At 41.9% G+C, this 19,814-nt stretch overlaps 1 protein-coding gene across 2 annotated transcripts in view; it reads left to right on the top strand.

The window, feature by feature from the left end:
• asap2a (ArfGAP with SH3 domain, ankyrin repeat and PH domain 2a) overlaps window positions 1–19,814 on the top strand; it is a 48,368-nt gene that overhangs the window by 16,435 nt on the left and 12,119 nt on the right. The window contains exons 2-13 of one of the 2 annotated variants that reach the window (XM_020590891.1): window positions 173–245; window positions 6,283–6,428; window positions 7,216–7,290; window positions 11,453–11,502; window positions 14,285–14,414; window positions 14,847–14,932; window positions 15,686–15,761; window positions 15,881–15,967; window positions 16,368–16,376; window positions 17,182–17,285; window positions 17,809–17,878; window positions 18,356–18,443. In XM_020590891.1, the coding sequence (XP_020446547.1) occupies window positions 173–245; window positions 6,283–6,428; window positions 7,216–7,290; window positions 11,453–11,502; window positions 14,285–14,414; window positions 14,847–14,932; window positions 15,686–15,761; window positions 15,881–15,967; window positions 16,368–16,376; window positions 17,182–17,285; window positions 17,809–17,878; window positions 18,356–18,443 (994 nt within the window). The remainder of the gene's footprint in view (window positions 1–172; window positions 246–6,282; window positions 6,429–7,215; window positions 7,291–11,452; window positions 11,503–14,284; window positions 14,415–14,846; window positions 14,933–15,685; window positions 15,762–15,880; window positions 15,968–16,367; window positions 16,377–17,181; window positions 17,286–17,808; window positions 17,879–18,355; window positions 18,444–19,814) is intronic. The other variant, XM_020590892.1, reaches the window with a different exon arrangement.

Genomic DNA, 19,814 nt, shown 5'->3' with positions numbered 1-19,814 from the left:
TTTTGTGCATTATGGTTATGTTGTTCCACACTGACCTGGTCTGTCAGTCCCACACTTCTAAGTTTATTCATGTGGAAAAATATATTCAGATTATAACGGCACTTGAATTGACTGAGAGCACTTGAACAGTTTCCCTTCTCTTCTCCCTCTTTACCTGGGTTTGTCTGTCCAGGCTCTGGATGTTGACCGTAGTGTTCTGTACAAGATGAAGAAGTCTGTGAAGGCCATCTACACATCTGGTCTGGGTGAGTCCTCCTGTCTGTGTACATTGTCATATACTTATCTTACCGCTCTCACTTCAGTCAGAACCCTTCAAATTCAGTTTTATGTTGAACAGTTAAAACATTCTGATGTTAAAATGATCAACTAATTGTCTAGTTATTATGAGGTTTTTTTTGTCTTTGTGTTTTTCTGATATTCAAGCAATTGAAAAATTTGTGGTCTGGACAAATTAAGCAAACAATTTCAGGACATCCAGTTGAACATTGTGTTTTGCTTTGTTTTTTTTGTTTTTTTACACAGAAGTACTAGTTTAAACCAAAAAAAGCACAATACATGACACGCAAAGGCCTTTGACTTACTGCCTTTGAGCTACATGTAAGGAAGGTAGTATTTTTGCCTCTGTGCATGTGTGTATGTGTGTGTGTGTGTGTTATTATCCTGCTCATTGAGGCTGGCTATGCCAGTGCTGGGTTTTTCCCGTGTCTTTTGTTTGACTTGCCTGACAGAACCCCACTGAGAGCGAGAAAGAGAGACCTCTGAACAATGTGCTGAGCGGCTCTTTTTCAGAACAGTGTGTGCTCTGTTCAGACCAGAGGGACAGCTGTCTAATCCAGACCCCCAGAGGAACAGCCGGGGAGGGGCGTGCACTGTGTTTGTGTGAGGGAACCGAGGCATGGACACACTCGCCTCACTATCGATTCTACATGTATATTGAAAATGTTGCCTCTTTGTGGCCAGACTCACAGGACGTGACTGTCTGATATTATTCGTGCGCAGGTGTATAAATACCCACATTGTTGATAAATTAACTTTATCTGAATCTGTGTGGAGAGCGCAACAGGGTGCACGTGCATGAGAAGAGCAGGTGTTTCAGGTAGATGAAGTTTGTTATCATTATGAATAAGAGGCAAAACTAGGAGGAGGAAAATCAGAAGGAAGGAAAATCTTCCACGTCATTGTTTTGGTTTTACTTCTCACAGCTTTACTGTTATGATAAACTCTCTCTGCATTCATCAGGCGTTTAGACAAAGACAGTGAAAGAGGTGAAAGCACAGCTTTCTCCAGAGAGGATGGTTAGATAAACCCTGAATAATGAGACACACAACGGGCCTTGACGCTTCCTGCTCCAGTACTCGATGAATACACTCCTGGTATGACTGGCTGTCAAGACCTGTACCCTGCAAGGATATTTTTAGCAATGATACTAGGAAAAGTGATGAGGAGGAGAGGATAGAAAAGTGTGAGGGGAATGGAAGGTTGGTTACCGTGGAGAGGAAAAATCAACAAGGTTACTAGAGTTACAGTGCTGGGGAGAACTGGAGGGACCTGAGCAGGCAGTGTAAGCTTATAGTTGTTTGTACAGTCTATGACTCCAGAGACCAAAAAAAAGTAGGGGACCTGAGAGTGAAAGAGGTGATACAGGGAAGGCTTATAGATGAGCAAGAGAGCCCTGTTTTGCCGCAGGGACCTGTCGGGTTGTCAGCATGTGGGTCTTGACAGACCTGCCAGAGCTGCTGTACAGATCACAACTTGAGGCAGACGAATGAACGCTGTGTTTCCAGTTGCTGGTGGGCAGGATGGACTGCACAGTGCAGCACTCTGCCTATGCACTGACTTTGATGGGCTGGGGCCCTGGGCTGCTCATGTCCTCTCACTGCCATACACACATATGCATTTCTGTCTTGGCTGCCAGGTAACCAAGGAAATCAGACTCCCACAAGCTCTGGTGTATTTCAGCTGGATGGATGTCTGAGGATAAAGGCCAGAGGAGAATAAAGGGAGAAGGAACATGCAAAAAGAAATGAAAATGAGGCGGAACCACCTCTATGCCAATTCCTCATTTAAAGGACAGTTCAACATTTTGGATTAACTGCCTTTGCTTACTTTCAGAGAGTTACATGAGAAGACTGATACGACACATCTGTACACTAAATATGAAGCTACAGGAGATGGTTAGCTTAGCTTGGCATAAAAACTGACAACAGGTGGAAACGGCTAACCTGGCTGTATTCAAATCTGCCTGCCAGGATCTTTAAAGCTCACAAAAGAACGCATTATATCTAATGTGTACAACATGCCGAGTGTAAAGAGCTTAGGAGGCTAGCTGTTTCCTCCCCTGAGCCGTCTTTAGGCTAGGCTAGGCTAAGCTAAGCTAAGTTATGACGGCACTATCCATCTTTTCATCTACTATAAGTGAACAGGCATATTTCCCAAAATGTCAAGCTGTTGTTTTTTTACTGTTACCCTCTTTTACTTATTTGTTATTTTCACATTGTTCTTTGCCTCTGTCTTCTTGGAATACAAATGCAATATGCTCCCTTCTCTCTGTGCTGGTGGCCATATTGTTAAGTGGCCATGGAATCCAGTGTTGTTTTCATAGAGCTCATAGAGATGTATGGGATTGATCTGAGGTTGGCCGCACATTGTATTAGTGAGCGTCAGAGCATCAGCTGCCCAGGCCTGATGGAGCCATGTGTGAGGGAATGAGCGTGGGAGAGACGGGGAGAGGAAGCAGAGGCCTGTCTGCTGTCTGCTGATTAAACCCTGTGTGTGTGTGTGTGTGTGTGTGTGTGTGTGTGTGTGTGTGAGAGAGATGGAAGAAGCTGCAAAACAAGCCTTTAGGATGTTAGATAATCCAGAGTAGATGCCTGGAAGCTGTACATTATGGTTTGTGTGTCTGTGTGTTTGAGAGGAAAGATACAGTACCCAACTGGGTGTGTGGCAACTAAAGAATATATTAACTGAGAAGTGTTGGTGACTTTTATTCTGGATTCATTCAAGTAAAATAAGTATGTTTTATGCTGCAGGTGCCTAAATATGGTTTTTGAGATGATTAACAGGGGACATGAGACGTTTCTGTTACACAAAGTTATGATTTGTTTTGAAGATTTGACCTTCTTATTGTATTTATGCTGATGGGTCACAAGAAGAACCTGCTTTGCTTTAAAGGGATCACAACTGAAAAATTCAAGAACCACTGATCTGAGTCATTTCAGTTTTAAATGAGACAGCAGAGATTCAGTGTTAACAGCATGACAAAAAGGTTAGGGCCTGGCTCCACAGTAAATGAAAGCTTACTTGTTTGCACCATGCAAAGCCCATGTTAATCTGTTGGAAATATTTTGGCAACATGTGCAGGTCAACACTGAATTAGCAGGTTTTGTTGACAGTGTAAACTGTAGAAAATTCCCCCTCTGTCCTTGTGTCTCACTCCGTCTGGTTCCTTTCCCTGCCACGTTGCTTATAAACTAGCTCAGCAGGTCGTGCAGCCCTTTGAGGTTCAAAGCTGCTCTGCACTGGGGGCTGCACGTGTGATGTGTTTAGGTCATGTTACAACCGATACACATGTATTCACTAAGCAGCCCGGGGGAAGCTTGGAGCGCTCATGTACCACTTCAAAAACAACTGCAAGCCACCGCCCTGTTGGTTACGAGCCTGGCAGAGCAGCAACCACACAGCTGGAGCTGATGTGTGAACAGTGGACAGCGTGCGCGTGTGTGTGGCGAGGGTTGGTGTCAGACACATGGCAGTGACTGAAGTTTATTATATTTCTTATGACACATCACTGCTTTGAGCCAGAAGCTGTTGTTAATAGAACTGCAACTAAGGATCATTTCCTCAACATTACTCATTTAATCAATGAATCATTGATCAAAATAGCTCCAGATTAATTTACTGTTGCTACGCTAATCAATTTATGTATTAATCGCTTCAAACCTATTTTTGTGCAGTGAACTTCTTTCCATAAATATACAATGAATTGATCAGTTGTTGACAGAAAAGAAATCATAAGCAGTTTTAGTAATTGGAATTTATCAAGAAGAATACGGGTTTAAGCTTCCTCAAATGTGAGAATTATTATTTGGACTGTGTTTGAACTTTTTAATGTTCTTTTTTTTTTTACTATTTTCTAATGCTTTATAGAACAGAACACACTAAAGCGTTCATCAGTTTATGCAAACAGTTTGTGAGGGCCATTTTGTTTCTGTTTTCTCCAAGTTGTAGTGGGGGAAAAACAGCTTCTATCTTAGGCACAGACTCTCTTGTGAGACTCATAATAGGCTTCTCATCCAGCTCACCCTTTACATCAGTTGATATTTAGAGCTTTAAATTAGATTTGGCTGATGCGGGGAGGTCTGCTGGTAATGACTCTGAGGCTTTCAGCTTTCTCCTTCTTAATAACATGATGGATATCACTGCGGCAGAGACGTGAGCTTATCTACCTCCATCTATAAACCTGCCACATCTGTGAACCAGTGTCTGGCTGCTTTTATCTGTCTCTGTGTGTGTTGGGCAGATTAAAAGCTGACTCACATTGGGGCAGCAGGTGTCTGTTAGTGTACATCCTCACATTTTTACACACCCGTCCTTCTCTTCTTCTTTCCTTGTTTTGGTCCCTCCCTCAGCGCCCCTACCGCTCGGCGAGGGAGCGAGTGTCGTCATAGCAACAGTGTGCTCAGTACCTCGCTCCACTGCTGTCCCAGTGGCGTTGGTTGTTGTCAGCTGCCTAGGCTGGTGTAAAATGTGTTACGTGGAATCATCTAGGCCCGACCTCGTGGTTTGATTAGGCTGACTGTAGACATGCTGGGAGACTTTGGTAATGGCTTGTTTATGGGTTTCCCTCGAGTGGTGAGCGACTGGAGCTATGTTTAGTCGGGGGGAACCAGCTTGCGTATTTTCCTCTTTGGCGTCCTTCCTGTCCCTCGTTTCTCCACGGTTCTGCCACTCATCTCTCTCTGGCTCCCTGTGGGAGTGGAATTGTTGTCAGAACTGAGATCAAAATATTCTTTTACCCACAGTGGTTCCTGTCGCTTAAGAGGACATGCAAAATCAAATGCAGAAAATATTGGCCAGGGACCAAAGCGTGTCGGCTTGAACACAGCTAATTAAGATGGAGATTTCAAAATCATATAAGATGAGAAGCGTATTCACTCCATACTCCACCATTACATTCTCTCAATTTGTTCAAAGTAGGTAGCGGCTAACAATTATTCCTGGTGTTTATTTAATTATTTAGTCTATTAAATGTCAAAAAAAGAGAAAATGTCCAGCAGAGTTTCCTGCAGTTGAATGTGACCTGCTTGTTTTGTTCATCCAACTGTCCAAAACCCAAAGATATTCAGTTTATGATGATATGAAACAGGGAAAAACAACAGGGATTACCCAGGAAAGCCTGGAGCCAACACATATTTTGCCATTTTTGCTTTACTTGATACCTTACCTCACTTACATGATAAATATATTAGCAAATTTGTTGATTAATTTTCTCATTAATGGAATAGTTTCAGCTGTATTATGAGCGCTATAAACGAGAACAAGACTCCTGCTTCTCTCCCAGGGTCTCATCTCTTCTAAACTTAGCTATGGATGTTTTGTCCATCACTTTCTGCAGCTTAGCATATTATTTTGTCTTTGCAGTTACAAAGAACTGGGCTTCCCATGCAGGGGGCAGGGCTCGGGGTTTCTTTAGCCACTACTGTCTGGTCACACTTTAATATCTGACTGAACTGTCTGTGGCCAAGCTGTATTGTAGGCAAGGAAGAAGAGTGTATGGATTTTCTTTTAGTGTTCATTATGAGTCTGACAGTGGTATAGAAAAGCAATGCTAAATCATTTGAGTATTCTTTTAAGCTTTATGGAAAAGGAACAGCGGTGATACATCACAGTGCAAACACCGTGTATTGAATGAGTGAGGAGTTTGTTTAAATATGCATTGATAACGGGATGACAGGGTGATCTATCTGGTTCAGTGGTTCACATCGATCACAACGCTGATTGAGAAAATCCTTCAAGTTTTTACGATATGAGAAGGTAGAGAGTGTAATCCGTGGGGTTTCCTACCACCTGCAGTAGACAGTTTCCCAGGGAAAACCTTGAGCTGCAATGGAAGGATTGATCTGCTGGAAAAGTGGGTCTTTGTTCACTTGCAAGGCTGCCATCTATTATTAACACACAGTGATTGATTTCTTACTTTTAACGATCAGAGAGTAAAGGACTGTGGTTCGATTGCTACCTGTGAAAGCTGACCTCTGTGTGTGTGTTGGTGTGTGTGCTTTCCAGCCCACGTGGAGAACGAGGAGCAGTACACTCAGGCCCTGGAGAGGTTTGGAGAAAACTGTGTCTACAGAGATGACCCAGACTTGGGTTCAGCCTTCCTCAAGTTCTCTGTCTTCACCAAGGAGCTCACTGCTCTCTTCAAAAACCTGGTGAGTCTAGTGTGTGTGTGTGTGTGTGGAGTTGTGATCAGTAAAACCCCCCTGGGGCAAGGAAAGATTTCCATCCTGTCCCTAATTGTCTCAGTCCTCCTGAGTCACTGTGGATGTTCACTAACAAACACACGTCCAGCTAGAACAGGACGTAGCTCTAGTTTTCGGCTGAGACGGCCAAAAAGCCATCGGAACACCAAATATCTGCCGGATCTAATTCAGCCTTATCCTTAAGCCCCGGCAGGTTTTCTATAGAGGCGAAAGCTTTATTAGAAAAATCTGATACCGTTGTGTGAGGTCTGTCACTCCCACTGGACACTGTATCAACTCACACTGAGACCAGGAGCTTGAGATTTTGTATTGTGTCGTATTTCAACACCTTATATTAAAGAAATATGAGCAGCCGCTTGACCTGGATGTCCAGATGTAATCTCTCAAAACTTTAGCAAGGTCTGCCTTCCTAGAATACATGGGCAGCTTTACACACAGAGGGAGGCCTTAACAGTAATTTGCACAGGGGACTGACTTGTCTCATAATAGATGGTTTTATGTGATTTAGCAAATTAAAGATTGTGGGTCAAATGTTTTAAGGTATTTCTTCATTACCTCATTTATTTGATTCAGCGTTTTATCGCCGTCATTTATTGAAGAAAAAGAGCAGAAAGCTCACACGTGCACACAAACACACAACAGGATTTTATCTCATCACCGCTGGCTTTTCCTGCAGCTTTAAATCCTTCAGACATAACCTTTCAACTCTCGTGTCTCTCTCCTCACCATCCTCCAGTTCCAGAACATGAACAACATCATCACCTTTCCTCTGGACAGCCTGCTGAAAGGGGACCTGAAGGGAGTCAAAGGGGTAAGAAAACTATGCAGTATGTGGTCTGGATTCATTCTGCAACAGGAAGTCGTAGCTGAGGTCATGAATGGGACTGAGACTTGTGAGTCATCAGTGACCGTAAAGAAATACAGAGAGTGGACCAGGAGTTTATTTAGCCGATGAAAGCACTGAATCATCGTTTGTTCCAGTCCTCCTCACTAATATGTTATTAGCTTGTACAGTGTTGTGCCCTGGAGGAGACGGTAGTTATGTCGAAGTGAAAAACTGAAATAATTGGCAATTTCTTAGAAATAATTAATCAGCTTTTTTTCTGATTACTGATTTATAACCTCTTACTTTGTAAGGGAAGTACAAATGAACTCGGCACAAACCAGTAGTTTGACGTCCATTAAGCCTGTAGTCCCACGCCAAATAGAAAATTCAATATAATTAACTTGAGCTAACTTTAGTGTTTGGTACCAGGTTTTGTTTTATACCAAGCAAACTATTCATGATTCATACCCAGTTCTACTGTATATATATTGGAGCAGTCCATTGGTTAGTCATGTGAGTCCACCAACTGGATTAAATCCAGACAGACATTTGCTAACAGTTTCTGCACCTCTGTAATGCAGTCAGGCCTCATTACTGTCTGTTGCCGACTGTGACCTTTCACTCTCGAGGCACATGATTGGCTGCGGTTTTCACTGAGGTATGATGCGATTAAACCAGCTCTCTAATGAGACCAGTGTCCATAGAAACCCCATTCGTTCCTGTGAGCCTCGGCCATTTGACTCAGTCTCGACCTCCGGACCGTTTGTCCTCTTTTGTCCTTTCCTCTGAGAACTGCGGTGTTTTCTTTTCAGCCTCCTCTCTTCACTCCCCACTATTTCATTTCTTAATCTTCTTGTCCGTCTGGTGTCTGCTACTGTCTTGTCCTCTCGTGTCCTTCTCCCTGCCCCCACCCCTCACATCTATAATACTTTACCCACTTACTTCTTCATTAGCCCTAGGATGATTCTCATTACCCCACTGACATGGGGCTACTGAGCTGCTGGTTACTTTATACCTCAGGGCACGCACACACACACACACACACACACACACACACACACACACACACACACACTCTCTGACAAATGTCAATGTTGTAATAATGTCAGTAAACCTTGGAAATTAAGTTTTCAGTGTCAGGAAAAGTAAAGTAAGGATAAACATAGAGAGCCATCCAAAATGAAGCATTCGATTAGTTCTTGTCTTGGTTAACAGCTATAATCTCCCTCCCAAAGTGTTGCTCACCTCCACAGCCCAGGCCCTTTCCCTCGGCCCTCCGCTCCCATTTATCATCTTCCTCTTTCTCTGTCATTATCCAGTTCCTTCACTCCTGTCCTCTCCCAGGGGAAGTACCTGTTGGAGAGGGGAAAGCAGGGAGACGTCCAGACCTCTGTGACAGACTGTTTAGATTGCAGAAAGAGGAGGAAGGAGATTATGATGAAGTAATGGAATGATTTTGGTGTCATAAAAGAGTAAGAAAGATATATGTGAAGTCTATGGAGAGAAATTAGTCTCAGAACTAGTGACAAATGCATGTTTCATGACACATCTATGCTAATTTGTGAGTAATTCATGGAGTTCACAAATGCATTTTCAAGACTACCGGTCAATTTGAATAAAGCTTGACAATATCCAGATTCATTAATCTAATAACATTTGCTTTTGAAAATCTTACTTTGTTTATAGATGTTGAGAAACATACTTCTGCACTTAGTTTTTTGTAATTATTTATGTATATACGTGTCAGGCACAGCCTCTATGTTCTATGTGTTTTACATAACAAAAAAGTACTGTCAGTGAATGTAAAGATTTTACTCTTGGTTATATATTTTCTGATCAAAGGAATATGAGTCATTTTGTGTTTTGAGAAAATGTATTTCCCACTTCCCTATAATTCCACATGAATGTGTTGAAAAGCTGGACATCTGAGTTTACACCAGCACAACACAACATGCCTTTATAGAGGTTAGGTTGCACACAAATGTAACCTAATCTGCACGTACTATGTGATCTATGAAAATGCATTAAGCACATTGTGACAGAATGGAAAATAATTTCTCTCCATAGAAAGCTGCAACAGGGATATTGAGCATTTGCAAAGTAAGTTAAAGCCAGACAAATACTGTAAAATGTGTGTGTAAGGGGGAAAAAAAAAGCCAAAACATGTCATTGAAAAAGTAGTCAATGTATAACATAACCCTAAAATGTCATTCCCAATTCTAATTTGATTCCTAATATGGAATCTTTAAAGGCTCTGCAATTCCTTCACCTCTGTGATGGCTACATAAGTCACCAGATGAAATCGTTCAGTTGATTTAACTGAGGAACTAATGGCTTTCTGGTAGCCTGCTCCAATCTGAGCTTGTTAATATTCTGCAGTGCCGTCTTTGGCAATGAGTGCAGTGAACTAGCCCCGAGGGAGGCAGCCGCTAATGGCTCTGTGATTAGAGGGATGCCACCTAGCTACCTGTCAACGCTGTTACTCAAATAAGAACCCTCCATTTTCCACCTCATCAACCTCCATAGCCATGTCACAGGTAGTTTGGGATTTTACATGTAAGAACAAAATTACCTTGTGGTTTGTTTGTTTTTTAAAGTTTTCATACTTCTTATAGTGTTGATGAACTGGGGGACTAAGGAAAGCAGGTGGTGGATTTGGTGCTGTGAAAAGCCTTTGTCTGACAAATGCTTTAAATAGTCTTTTCTCTCAGGATATAGCTTAGTCAGTGCACTACTAGCAAAAATGGTGGGGTGGTGTCCCTGGAAAGACCCAGTGGTGTTATTGCTGAAGGTAAAACACACACTGTACACACTCCCAGTCAATGTAACATGGAAAGTGCTGAGTCCACAAGACCGTTCTGCTAACGGCAGATTTTCAGAGTGGACCCGCATGATGTTGTGCCTCCAGTGGACCCTCTCATCTCCTGCTTACTGGCCAGTCTCTGGGCCTCGGCGCTATGTCGTCTTTGGACTGAGTGTTGTGAGTCCAGGTGTGTTCCACCACGTTACGGTTCGCTGTGTGGTAAACACCAGAAACCACATGTGGGTGTGCTGTGTTTGACATTTTAGATAAACTTTATTTATATAGCACCTTTCAGAAGTTACAAAAGTACTTTACATGAAGAAGAGAAGGGATAGAGGCAGATAAGACATGTAAAACTAGTGAAAACACAACAGGCCCAGTGATGCTTAACTTGACAAATGTGTGAAGTTTTACTACTACTATGGCATAAACTCTGGGAAAGATGAGAGGAACTGCTCTTCCTGCACATGTGTGGTAGTAGGTAAGCGATAAGTGTGCAAATGGAGGCTTTTGTAAGGGCGTGACATTCCTCCTCTGTCCTTTAGGTTTGGCCAGACAGTGAGCCAAGGCACTAAAAGCTTGGTGCTCTCTCAGAGAGTGTTTTGCCCTCCACTTTGGCCGTGCTCCGCTCTGCCCTTCCCTGCCCAGCGATGCCTGTGTCTGGCATTTTCAGCCATTGTTACCATTTTTCTCCTTCTCTCTGGCTCTGGCATTTCCTTCCGCTTGCCCTCTCTTTTCTCTCTGGCTTTCTTGTGACCTGCAGTTCTTCACTGGCCCATTCTTTTTTTTTATACTCTCTTTGCTTCGGTGATTTCTGTCCTGGAGCTGATTGAGTGAATGGCTGAGTGCTCCTTGACCGGGCCCAGTGAACCAGAGGGTGATCCTGTTGGCCGACAGGTTGAACCCGCCACTCCTCTCTGTTGAAGTGGAGGTCAGCAGCGAGATCACAGTCCTCTCTGGAGCTCTAACAACAACACTATACAGCCATAAGCTGTTTGTCCAGCCGAACAGAAGTATGTGGGCTTTCCCACCCACATAAGATGCACGGATAAACTGTGGGGAGAGAGGAACCAAGGGAACAAGACAGGAAACTGACACAAGACTTCCTTTCCTTGGGTCTTCATGTGAAACGTCCAATCACAAACCGATTTCCCATAAAGGGGCAGGTCAATCTGTAACAGACTTCTGTGAAGGATACACTCATTTATCCTCCTCAGCATTACCACGATCCTTTTTCTAGAGCTGTTTGTCATATGAGAAAAATATCATTCCAGGACTTTATTTTTTACTCTTGTTTATGAACCTAAACTTTCTTCTTTGTGTGTGTGCGTGTGTGTTTCGCAGGATTTGAAAAAGCCCTTTGACAAAGCCTGGAAGGACTACGAAACAAAAGTGTAAGACACTACACATCTCATCAACAGCTCTTTACGCGTTAGACGTTGTTTTAGTTCTTTTGTTGATATAATCCTTAAAGCCTTGTGATTAGACCGTCATCGCTGGGCTACATTTACAAGTTCAGCAGCTCTCATTTTGCTGACATAAGACATAACTGTGAGGCAGTGTGTCAAACTGAAATGTGCGGTCAGTGTTGTCTCTGTCTGACTTGTCCTGACTAACTGCTCTCCTTCTCTAACCTCACCTTGTGATTATCTGTCAAAACATCCCTTACAGTGTGAATAACCAACCCTTCCCTGTCACCTTTCCAACTCTAAACTGAGACTTCATTCTGACTGTACATGCAAGAAACACGACTTTTTATAGAACTTTCATATGTTTTCCAAGCTGCAAAGGACATTCTTTACTGAAAGGGTAATACATCTCCTCTCCAAACCTTTTTGATCAGACAGTACGGACTTTGTACCGACATCAGCCGGATGCTATGTGACCGTTCCTCTCTGTCCCAACTTATTCTCCTGATTTGACTCTATTGGTGGCAAACTGAGGCCATCAATAAAGTCCAGTTTTCTGCCTAACTGAAAAACCACCCAAACATCCTGACACTCTTCTTTATCAGTCATCCTCCGGTCGTCTCTGATCTCTCTGCTGTCTGCTGTCACAATAACGGACTGTTTTCATATTCACAGACACAGAGAGACATGAAATGATTTGGTATTAACACAGGCATTGAGTTCCTGATTTCCTTGATTTGGTTTGCGATCCCTCTGCATCCTACACCCGAGTGTGAATTCTGCCTTCAGTCTCCAGAGTGGGGATCAGCTCACTTTGAATTCTGTTAAGTCAGGAAGGAATGCTTAATGTTTAATTCTGTGACTAAAACCAAGTCATGTTGTCCTAAATTTAAATGCAGAATGCATGTAGGAAAAGTCTAAGTCCAGTATCTTGATGTTTATTTCCAATTTGTTGAATGTCCTCCTGAACTGACAGTACTGAAAGTGAATGGATTGTCGGCCTCCTCACTGGCTGGTGGCCAAACAGCCTGGCTAACATGTGTCTCTCTATTAGTCACAGTCCTGATGATGCTGTGACGGTGTCAAGATTGAAGATTCATGTGCTGACAAAGGCCGGCAATAATACTCGCAATGAAATAATATTTGGCTTGTTCGCACAGGCAGAATAACAAGCTGATGACCAAAAACCAAAGGCTGCTGAAACTTGTTGTTGTCCTTCAGGTGTGCATTTCAGATTTTCCCAACCATGTCTGAGATGACATTGGTAAGAACAGGATGAAAAGCAAAAGCGTGAGGAAACCAGGTTTGTCTTTTTTACCATGCCTCGCCCGGCACCATTAAACAAACAAACCTCAAGTCTAAGATAGCATATGTTTGCAGAAACACACTTCAATACATAGCCTTTGAGAACATGCCAAATTTTATTTTATTCTCACATAGAGCCATGACAATTAAAAATACTGCTTCAGCTCAATGTCGCTGCTGATTTAAATGTAAAACTGTCAAAATATAAAAGCAAATACAAACCATCTTGCTGTCTTAGGCCTGCTAGATATTTATTGTGCAACAGCGGGAATCCAGAAGGACATCCTGTACTTTTCCTTTTACTGTAACAACATGAATGACAATATAAAGCAAGTAACGTGCTAGTCAGGAAGGAGTGTTGGAGGAATAGCTTGACATTTTGGGAAATGAGCTTATGATTATTATGATTATTTCTTGCCGATAGTCAGATGAGAAGATGGATGCCACTCTCATGTCTGTACAGTGGACATGTAGCTACAGCCAACAGCTGGCTAGCTTAGCTTCGCATAAAAAAAAACAGAAAGAGAGGAAACAGCCAGCCTTTGTCTGTGCAAGGATGACACAATCTACCTGTCAGCACCTCTACAGATCACAAATTTGTTTGATCTGTACGACAAACCGAAGCGCACAAATGCAGTTGTGATTCTTGACAAAGAAAATAAGCAAATGTATTAAAATATTGAACCGTTCCTTTAAAGTAGTTGATATTTTTATATCATGACAGAAGATTTTAAAAGCTCGTGCCGTCACACCACTTCCAGGCAGATAACACATGTCTTAATGCACAGAGAGGACAAACTGCTGCTGCATCCTTTTTGTAGGGGATATGCTGTCAGAAGAAACAGCATATGGAAAAGAATGCCCTGCTGCATGGAATGGTGCCTCCTCTCCTGTGTGTGGCCCCTGTGGGAGACACTGTACGCTGGACTTTTGGTCTCTGTGGAAAATCAGCCCTGAATACTGATTGTCAGTCACCAAGCCTTTATAATCTCTAATACAGCAGTACACATAACCATTGATTATGTATGAAATTAATTTATATTGTAGGATTTGAATCTAAAACCATAACAGACATTCTCTGCTTTCTATTTCCTTTAGCCTCAGTTTGTTGTAATCGATGAGAAGTTGCTAATAAGCTTTATGTGGATAACGGAGAAGACATAGCAGGGAGACAACCATTCTAAACGGTTTTTACTTGATTTATCTACATTTGTGCTAAATCATAGTTAATGCAGCTTTAATTTCACACCATTTCTAACCTTATCGTTAAACCAAATCATCTCTAAACTCATAACTGTTTAACTGGTGGAACTGTGAAGCTCTTAAGCTGCCAGCTTTTCTCATTTAATGCCAGAAAGCACAAGGGCTGATTTTACACACTACCACAGTATTTATGTCCTTGTGGCGCCGTCACGGACGTGCATTGTGCTCTCTCACATTTTGTAATGTCGCCTCCTGGCAGCACCAAGATAGAAAAGGAGAAGAAGGAGCATGCAAGGCAGCATGGGATGATCAGGACGGAGATCAGTGGGGCAGAAATCGCTGAAGAGATGGAGAAGGAGAGGAGATTCTTCCAGCTACAGATGTGCGAGGTTGGTCTTAATGATCGACGGAGTGTTTTTTATTTGCCTCACAATGTTTACTAAGCAAGGAGTGAAAATGATAGTTAATTCTAATGGAAGATATGCACGTAAAACATGAAGAGTTTAACTCCTGCTGTCACCGCACATAGTGCGTATTGTGTAACAAGCCTGAGTGGAGTGGGGTAATAACATTTTAACAGCCTAGCTCCTTCAAATGTCTGTCTTTGTCCGAGTTAGATAAAGGTGGACTATTTTGGAATGGTTGCATACAGTAGCCTGTTTGAATACAAGTCTTACATTAAATTTAGTATGTTTGTTTGGTCTGTGCTGATTTTGATGTTATGTTATAATGAAGCTTATGAGATGGAGCAAGTTGCCTTTCCCTTGGACTGAACCTGGACTCGCCCCGTCTTACTGGATCTGTTTTCAATATGTTTACAGTATCTCCTCAAGGTCAATGAGATCAAAATCAAGAAGGGCGTGGACCTGCTGCAGAACCTCATCAAATACTTCCACGCACAGTGCAAGTACGGCATACAGACCCAAAACATACACAGAGCAGCCATAACATTATGACCACTGAAAGGTGACGTGAGTAACGCTGATTATCTCATTACAGTGGGCAAGTGTAAGGCTCTGATTTTAACTTTGACAAACTGTGATGTCTAGATGACAGAGTGTCTCCCAGACTGCAGGTCTCACTGGGTGAACTGGTGACAGGGTCATGGACGCCCAAGGCTCACTGATGATGAGGTCGACCTACTGTAGATTAAACTTTTAAACTTTGATGCCCTAGATTTAGTTTGAATCTTTGTTAAAATGGGCAAAAATGAGAAATACTGTAAATTGGTCTCGATGCGAAGAAACATTCAGTGTGTACAGTGGTGAAATCACACCTGGGGTGGGGAGGCTGTTGAGAAATTCTCTCTAACTTGTCCACAGTTTTCACTCCTTTTACACAAGTTTTTCACTGAACTGTAGACACATCTGTGAAGATGCACAGTGACCTGCAGACTGATACGAGTACCAACCAACTGCTGCTCCAGTATTAGGCAGGTGGTCATAATGTTATGGCTGATTGGTGTAATGCACATACAAATGACTTAAGGTTGTTTTGTCATTTAATTTATCATACACATGTTATAGTTTAGCTATAACATAAAAAGTGTCAGTTTATGCCAGTTAAGGCACTCACTTACAAAAAGAGCACCTGTTTTGCGGCTGCTCCGTGAGTATGTTCGTTCTACGTTAGGAGATGCAGTAATGAGCCTCTTGTTCAGTTTCTTTCAGGACGGTCTGAAAGCTGTGGACAACCTGAAGCCTTCCATAGAGAAGCTGGCCACAGATCTGCACACAGTGAGGACACCAGCATCCATGTTATATAGCATTCTTCTCTTACATTTGTCCTGCCTGATTTCCACATTACCTGTCCTCTGTTTATTCTCTCCTGTTTTCTCTGTCTTTGCTCAACACAGATAAAGCAGGCGCAGGATGAGGAGAGGAAGCAGCTGACTCAGTTACGAGATGTCCTCAAGTCGGCACTACAGGTGGAGCAGAAAGAGGTAACACGCTGAAATGTATCCACACAAATTGTCTTTGACCGTTCAGTGGTGAAGCACATGTCAGTCACATAATTTAATCTTCTTAATTTAGGTTATATGTACCAACAATCCTCGACCTCACTACCAACTTTCAGCTTTTGTCAGTAAGGGGTCCACACCATATTTCAGGAAATTCAAGAGATAGATATCCAAGTGAGATTCTTGTTTTGCAGTAGTATTTCCTATTTGTGTCACACTTGCCTTTCTGTTGTTTCCATTTATTCCCTTACCTAAATGAACTGAGCCCCGCTCTGTGCTTGGCGAGCTTTTAAATATGTTGTGCACGTCAGCGGCAGCTCCTGGTCTCACCTGAGGTTTGTTTTCTTCTCTCCTCCGCTGCCTCCCTCTCTTGTGATACAAGTCTAGGAGAGTAAGTGGAATTCTTGAAAAAAACCTTTTCTTGTGGTTGTTTGCATCCTGTCTTCACTCTGGTGTCATTTAAGTGCTACATCATTTCTTGTTTTCTGTCCTTCAGCAGCAGCAGCAGATAAAACGTGTGTGTTTGTGCTTTAGCTATTTTGTTTGTTTTGTTAAGTTGAAATGACCCTTCAGTGAGAAAAGCTGGTGCTGGAGCTGCAGTCCTGCTCTTCTGTCGGGTGTATGTGACTGCTGATAGCAGCGCACACCAATAAAATCATTAAAGCCTCGTCACTGCTCGTCCCCTCCGTTTCCCATAGCGCTTCCAGACAGGAAATGACCGAACTTGTTCTGGCTTTTGCTTGGTCCCTCTTTAAGGTTGTTGCTGTGTTGCAGTTAAAACCTGAATATTCAAAAGATAAATCAATTTGAATTAAAGATTGTTCTCGATGCATATGTTAAAACGGCATCCATGCTTATAATTAAAATGCTGTTTCTCCTATCAGAATTACTAATGAGACTAAAATGCTAATGAGAGATTTTGGCTGCCTGCTGCTGTAGATTCAGGCTTCAGAGGTGTAAAAGCACCTTTTATTTCCACTCCTTCCTTATGTGTTCGAAATCATTCAGGCGTACAGCAGCAGTCTTCCTGTTGTTTGCTGTGAAATTCTCAGAGGAGCAGGAGACCCCCCAAGTGTGAATCAGAGCAATCAGCGCAGACTTACAGATCCAGATGCAGCTCCTGCTTTTTGTGCGTTTTTAAAATGTGTTTAAACAGCCCTGATTTGTAGTTTGTTTGTTTGTGTGTGTTTTCCTAGGATTCACAGGTGCGGCAGAGCGCCACCTACAGCCTGCACCAGCCGCAGGGGAACAAGGAGCACGGCACAGAACGCAGCGGGTACCTGTACAAGAAAAGTGACGGGTGAGCTTTTAAATAACTTAGAAAGTGTTGAAATAATACAAATTTACTGTACAAAATGTGTGCTGAGGTCATTTAAAAAAATTATTAATAAAAACATTGTAATATTTTTATTCTAGAAAATCTGAATTATGCTCTCTTGAAATGACTTCCATAATTAATCAAAATATACAATTTATACTAATATAAAATGTGAAAATCATTGTTGTAGAGATTTGTAGCTACAAATGTTGGTGTTTTTTTTCTTTCTGGAAAGATTATTTAAACAAACAGGTTTCAACATTATTGAAATTATTGTCTGTTGATCAATTCATAAATTACTCTAACAGTTTCAGCTCTGGAACCAATTATGCAGCATTTTTATTTCAGTATGAAGAACTAATGTGTTTAAATCCCACTTGTAATGTGCTCTTTTTAAATCTAAATATTTGAAACATTTTGATATTTTCTCTAATGTGTCTGTGCTATGACTTCACTGTGTCACTGTCTGTGTTGCATAGTAATCACCATCTTCTGTTTGTCACAGGTTGAGGAAGGTTTGGCAGAAGAGAAAATGCACGGCGAAGAACGGATATCTCACCATCTCACACGGCACGGTGCGCAAACAGTGACACTTTTTTGTCTCTTCTCAACGGATCAGAAGACAGGCTCGATGTGTTTGCGATGTGGTTACAACTTTTGCTCACTAGCATGAGCCATACATCTCCATACATCACTTATCGTTCTGTGCCCTGGCTGTAGGCTCTCTCCATCTCTTGTGTTCACCATTATCCATAAATATGTCACCAGCGAGCAGCAGAGCTCACAGGCCAAGTTCAGATGTTAACATTCTTCGAACATCGCTGCCTCAGCTGAGTCTCACTTGACTCTGTTTGTTCCCATATAAAGATTTAACTTGGGCTCAGTCGGCTCCTCTCATTAACAGTTCGTCTCACACGTAGCAGCTTATCAGATGTTTCATTTGGCTCCAGCAACAGTCGGATAATATTAAACACAACACTCTCACTCATTTATGTTGTTGTTTTTCTCCCTCCTCCCTTCCTTTCTGTGCTTCATCCCCTTCTCTCTGACAGCCTAATCGACCGCCAGCTAAACTCAACCTGCTCACCTGCCAGGTGAAGCACAATCCTGAAGAGAAGAGGAGTTTTGATCTCATATCTCGTAAGTTCAGCCCTCTTTGTCCCTTCTGCCTCTTTATTTCTCATTTTCTAGGTTCCCTTCTTTATTATTACCTCTGGGGTTATGTTTTTGCTGGCATTTCTTTGTTTGTTAACTCAAAAAGTAAGAAGTAGGGTATGGGGAGGAAGTTCAGCCCCTAGACACAGCATAATTTACAGCACCTATAAAACACATTCACTCCCTTGCAAGTTTTCACCTTTTATTATTTTACATTATTGAATCCATTTAATTTGGCTGCTTCACTGGTTACTCAGTTCTTGAGGACAGCCAGCTCTAGACAGATTTACACATGTGCCATATTCCTTCCATTTGTTAACGGTGCTTTTAACTGGACTCCAGGAGATATTCACTGCCTTATGCTTTTCAAGAACCTTGTCGTGGAGTTGCTTGGAGTGTCTTCATGTCTTCATGGTGTAGTTTTTGACCAGGCAGTGATTCATCATTGACTGGACTTTTCATATACATGTGTATTTATGTGCACACAGGTGACTATTAAAAACCAAGTGCCTGCACCAGTGGTGAGTCACTTTGTTAAAGGGGGAGAATACTAAGATTTTCTGGCTTATATTTTTAATTAATCTAGATTACTTTTTAGATTTCTGTTTTCACTTTGACATGAGTCTTTTACTGTTGATTAGTATCAAAAAAAAAAAAAAGCCAAATTAAATTGACCACAAAATCAAAATCCTCCGGCGTGGGTTGCTTTGTGGTGTAAACATAGCTCTGGTTTTCCCTGGTTGTTGGTGAGAGGTTCACATCTGAAGACGGAGCCAACAGAGTTTTCCTTTTTGTTTTTTTCTGGTCAGCATTAACCCTCATTCTGACCTTGCGTTGGGATGCTTTGATGCCCTCTGGAGGGAGTTGCTCCGACTTCGTCTCCACTACTTTGTGATCAATTTTATGGACAATGATACACCGGTCAACAGATTTGAGGATGTAGTAGAGAAGTTTAATAGGTTTTTTGTGAATGTGGGTCCTGGTTTAGCAAGTAGCATTTGTACAGATGTCATTATAAATAACAATACAATTGAAAGGAATATGTGTTCTATGTGTTTCTGAAGCCAATAGTTGAAAAGGAAATTATAAAAATAGTGAACAAATGTGGTAATAAATCATCCAGTGATAGTGATGGTATCAGTATGACAATGGTTAAATGGGCAATTGAGGGGATATGCAAACCATTAACCCATATTTTTAACATGTCGTTTCGACTTGGGCAGTTCCCCAATAATATGAAAATAGCAAAGGTTATTCCACTGTATAAATCTGGTGATAAGCACAACTTCACAAATTATAGACCGGTTTCTCTGTTGTCACAATTTTCAAAAATCTTGGAAAAACTCTTTAATAACA

Source organism: Monopterus albus, unplaced genomic scaffold, assembly GCF_001952655.1.
Source record: "Monopterus albus unplaced genomic scaffold, M_albus_1.0 scaffold13.1, whole genome shotgun sequence".
In the NCBI taxonomy this organism is placed as follows: Eukaryota; Metazoa; Chordata; class Actinopteri; order Synbranchiformes; family Synbranchidae; genus Monopterus; species Monopterus albus.
The sequence above is the reverse complement of the archived record's forward strand: the minus strand, read 5'-3'. Positions and strand labels throughout refer to the sequence as shown.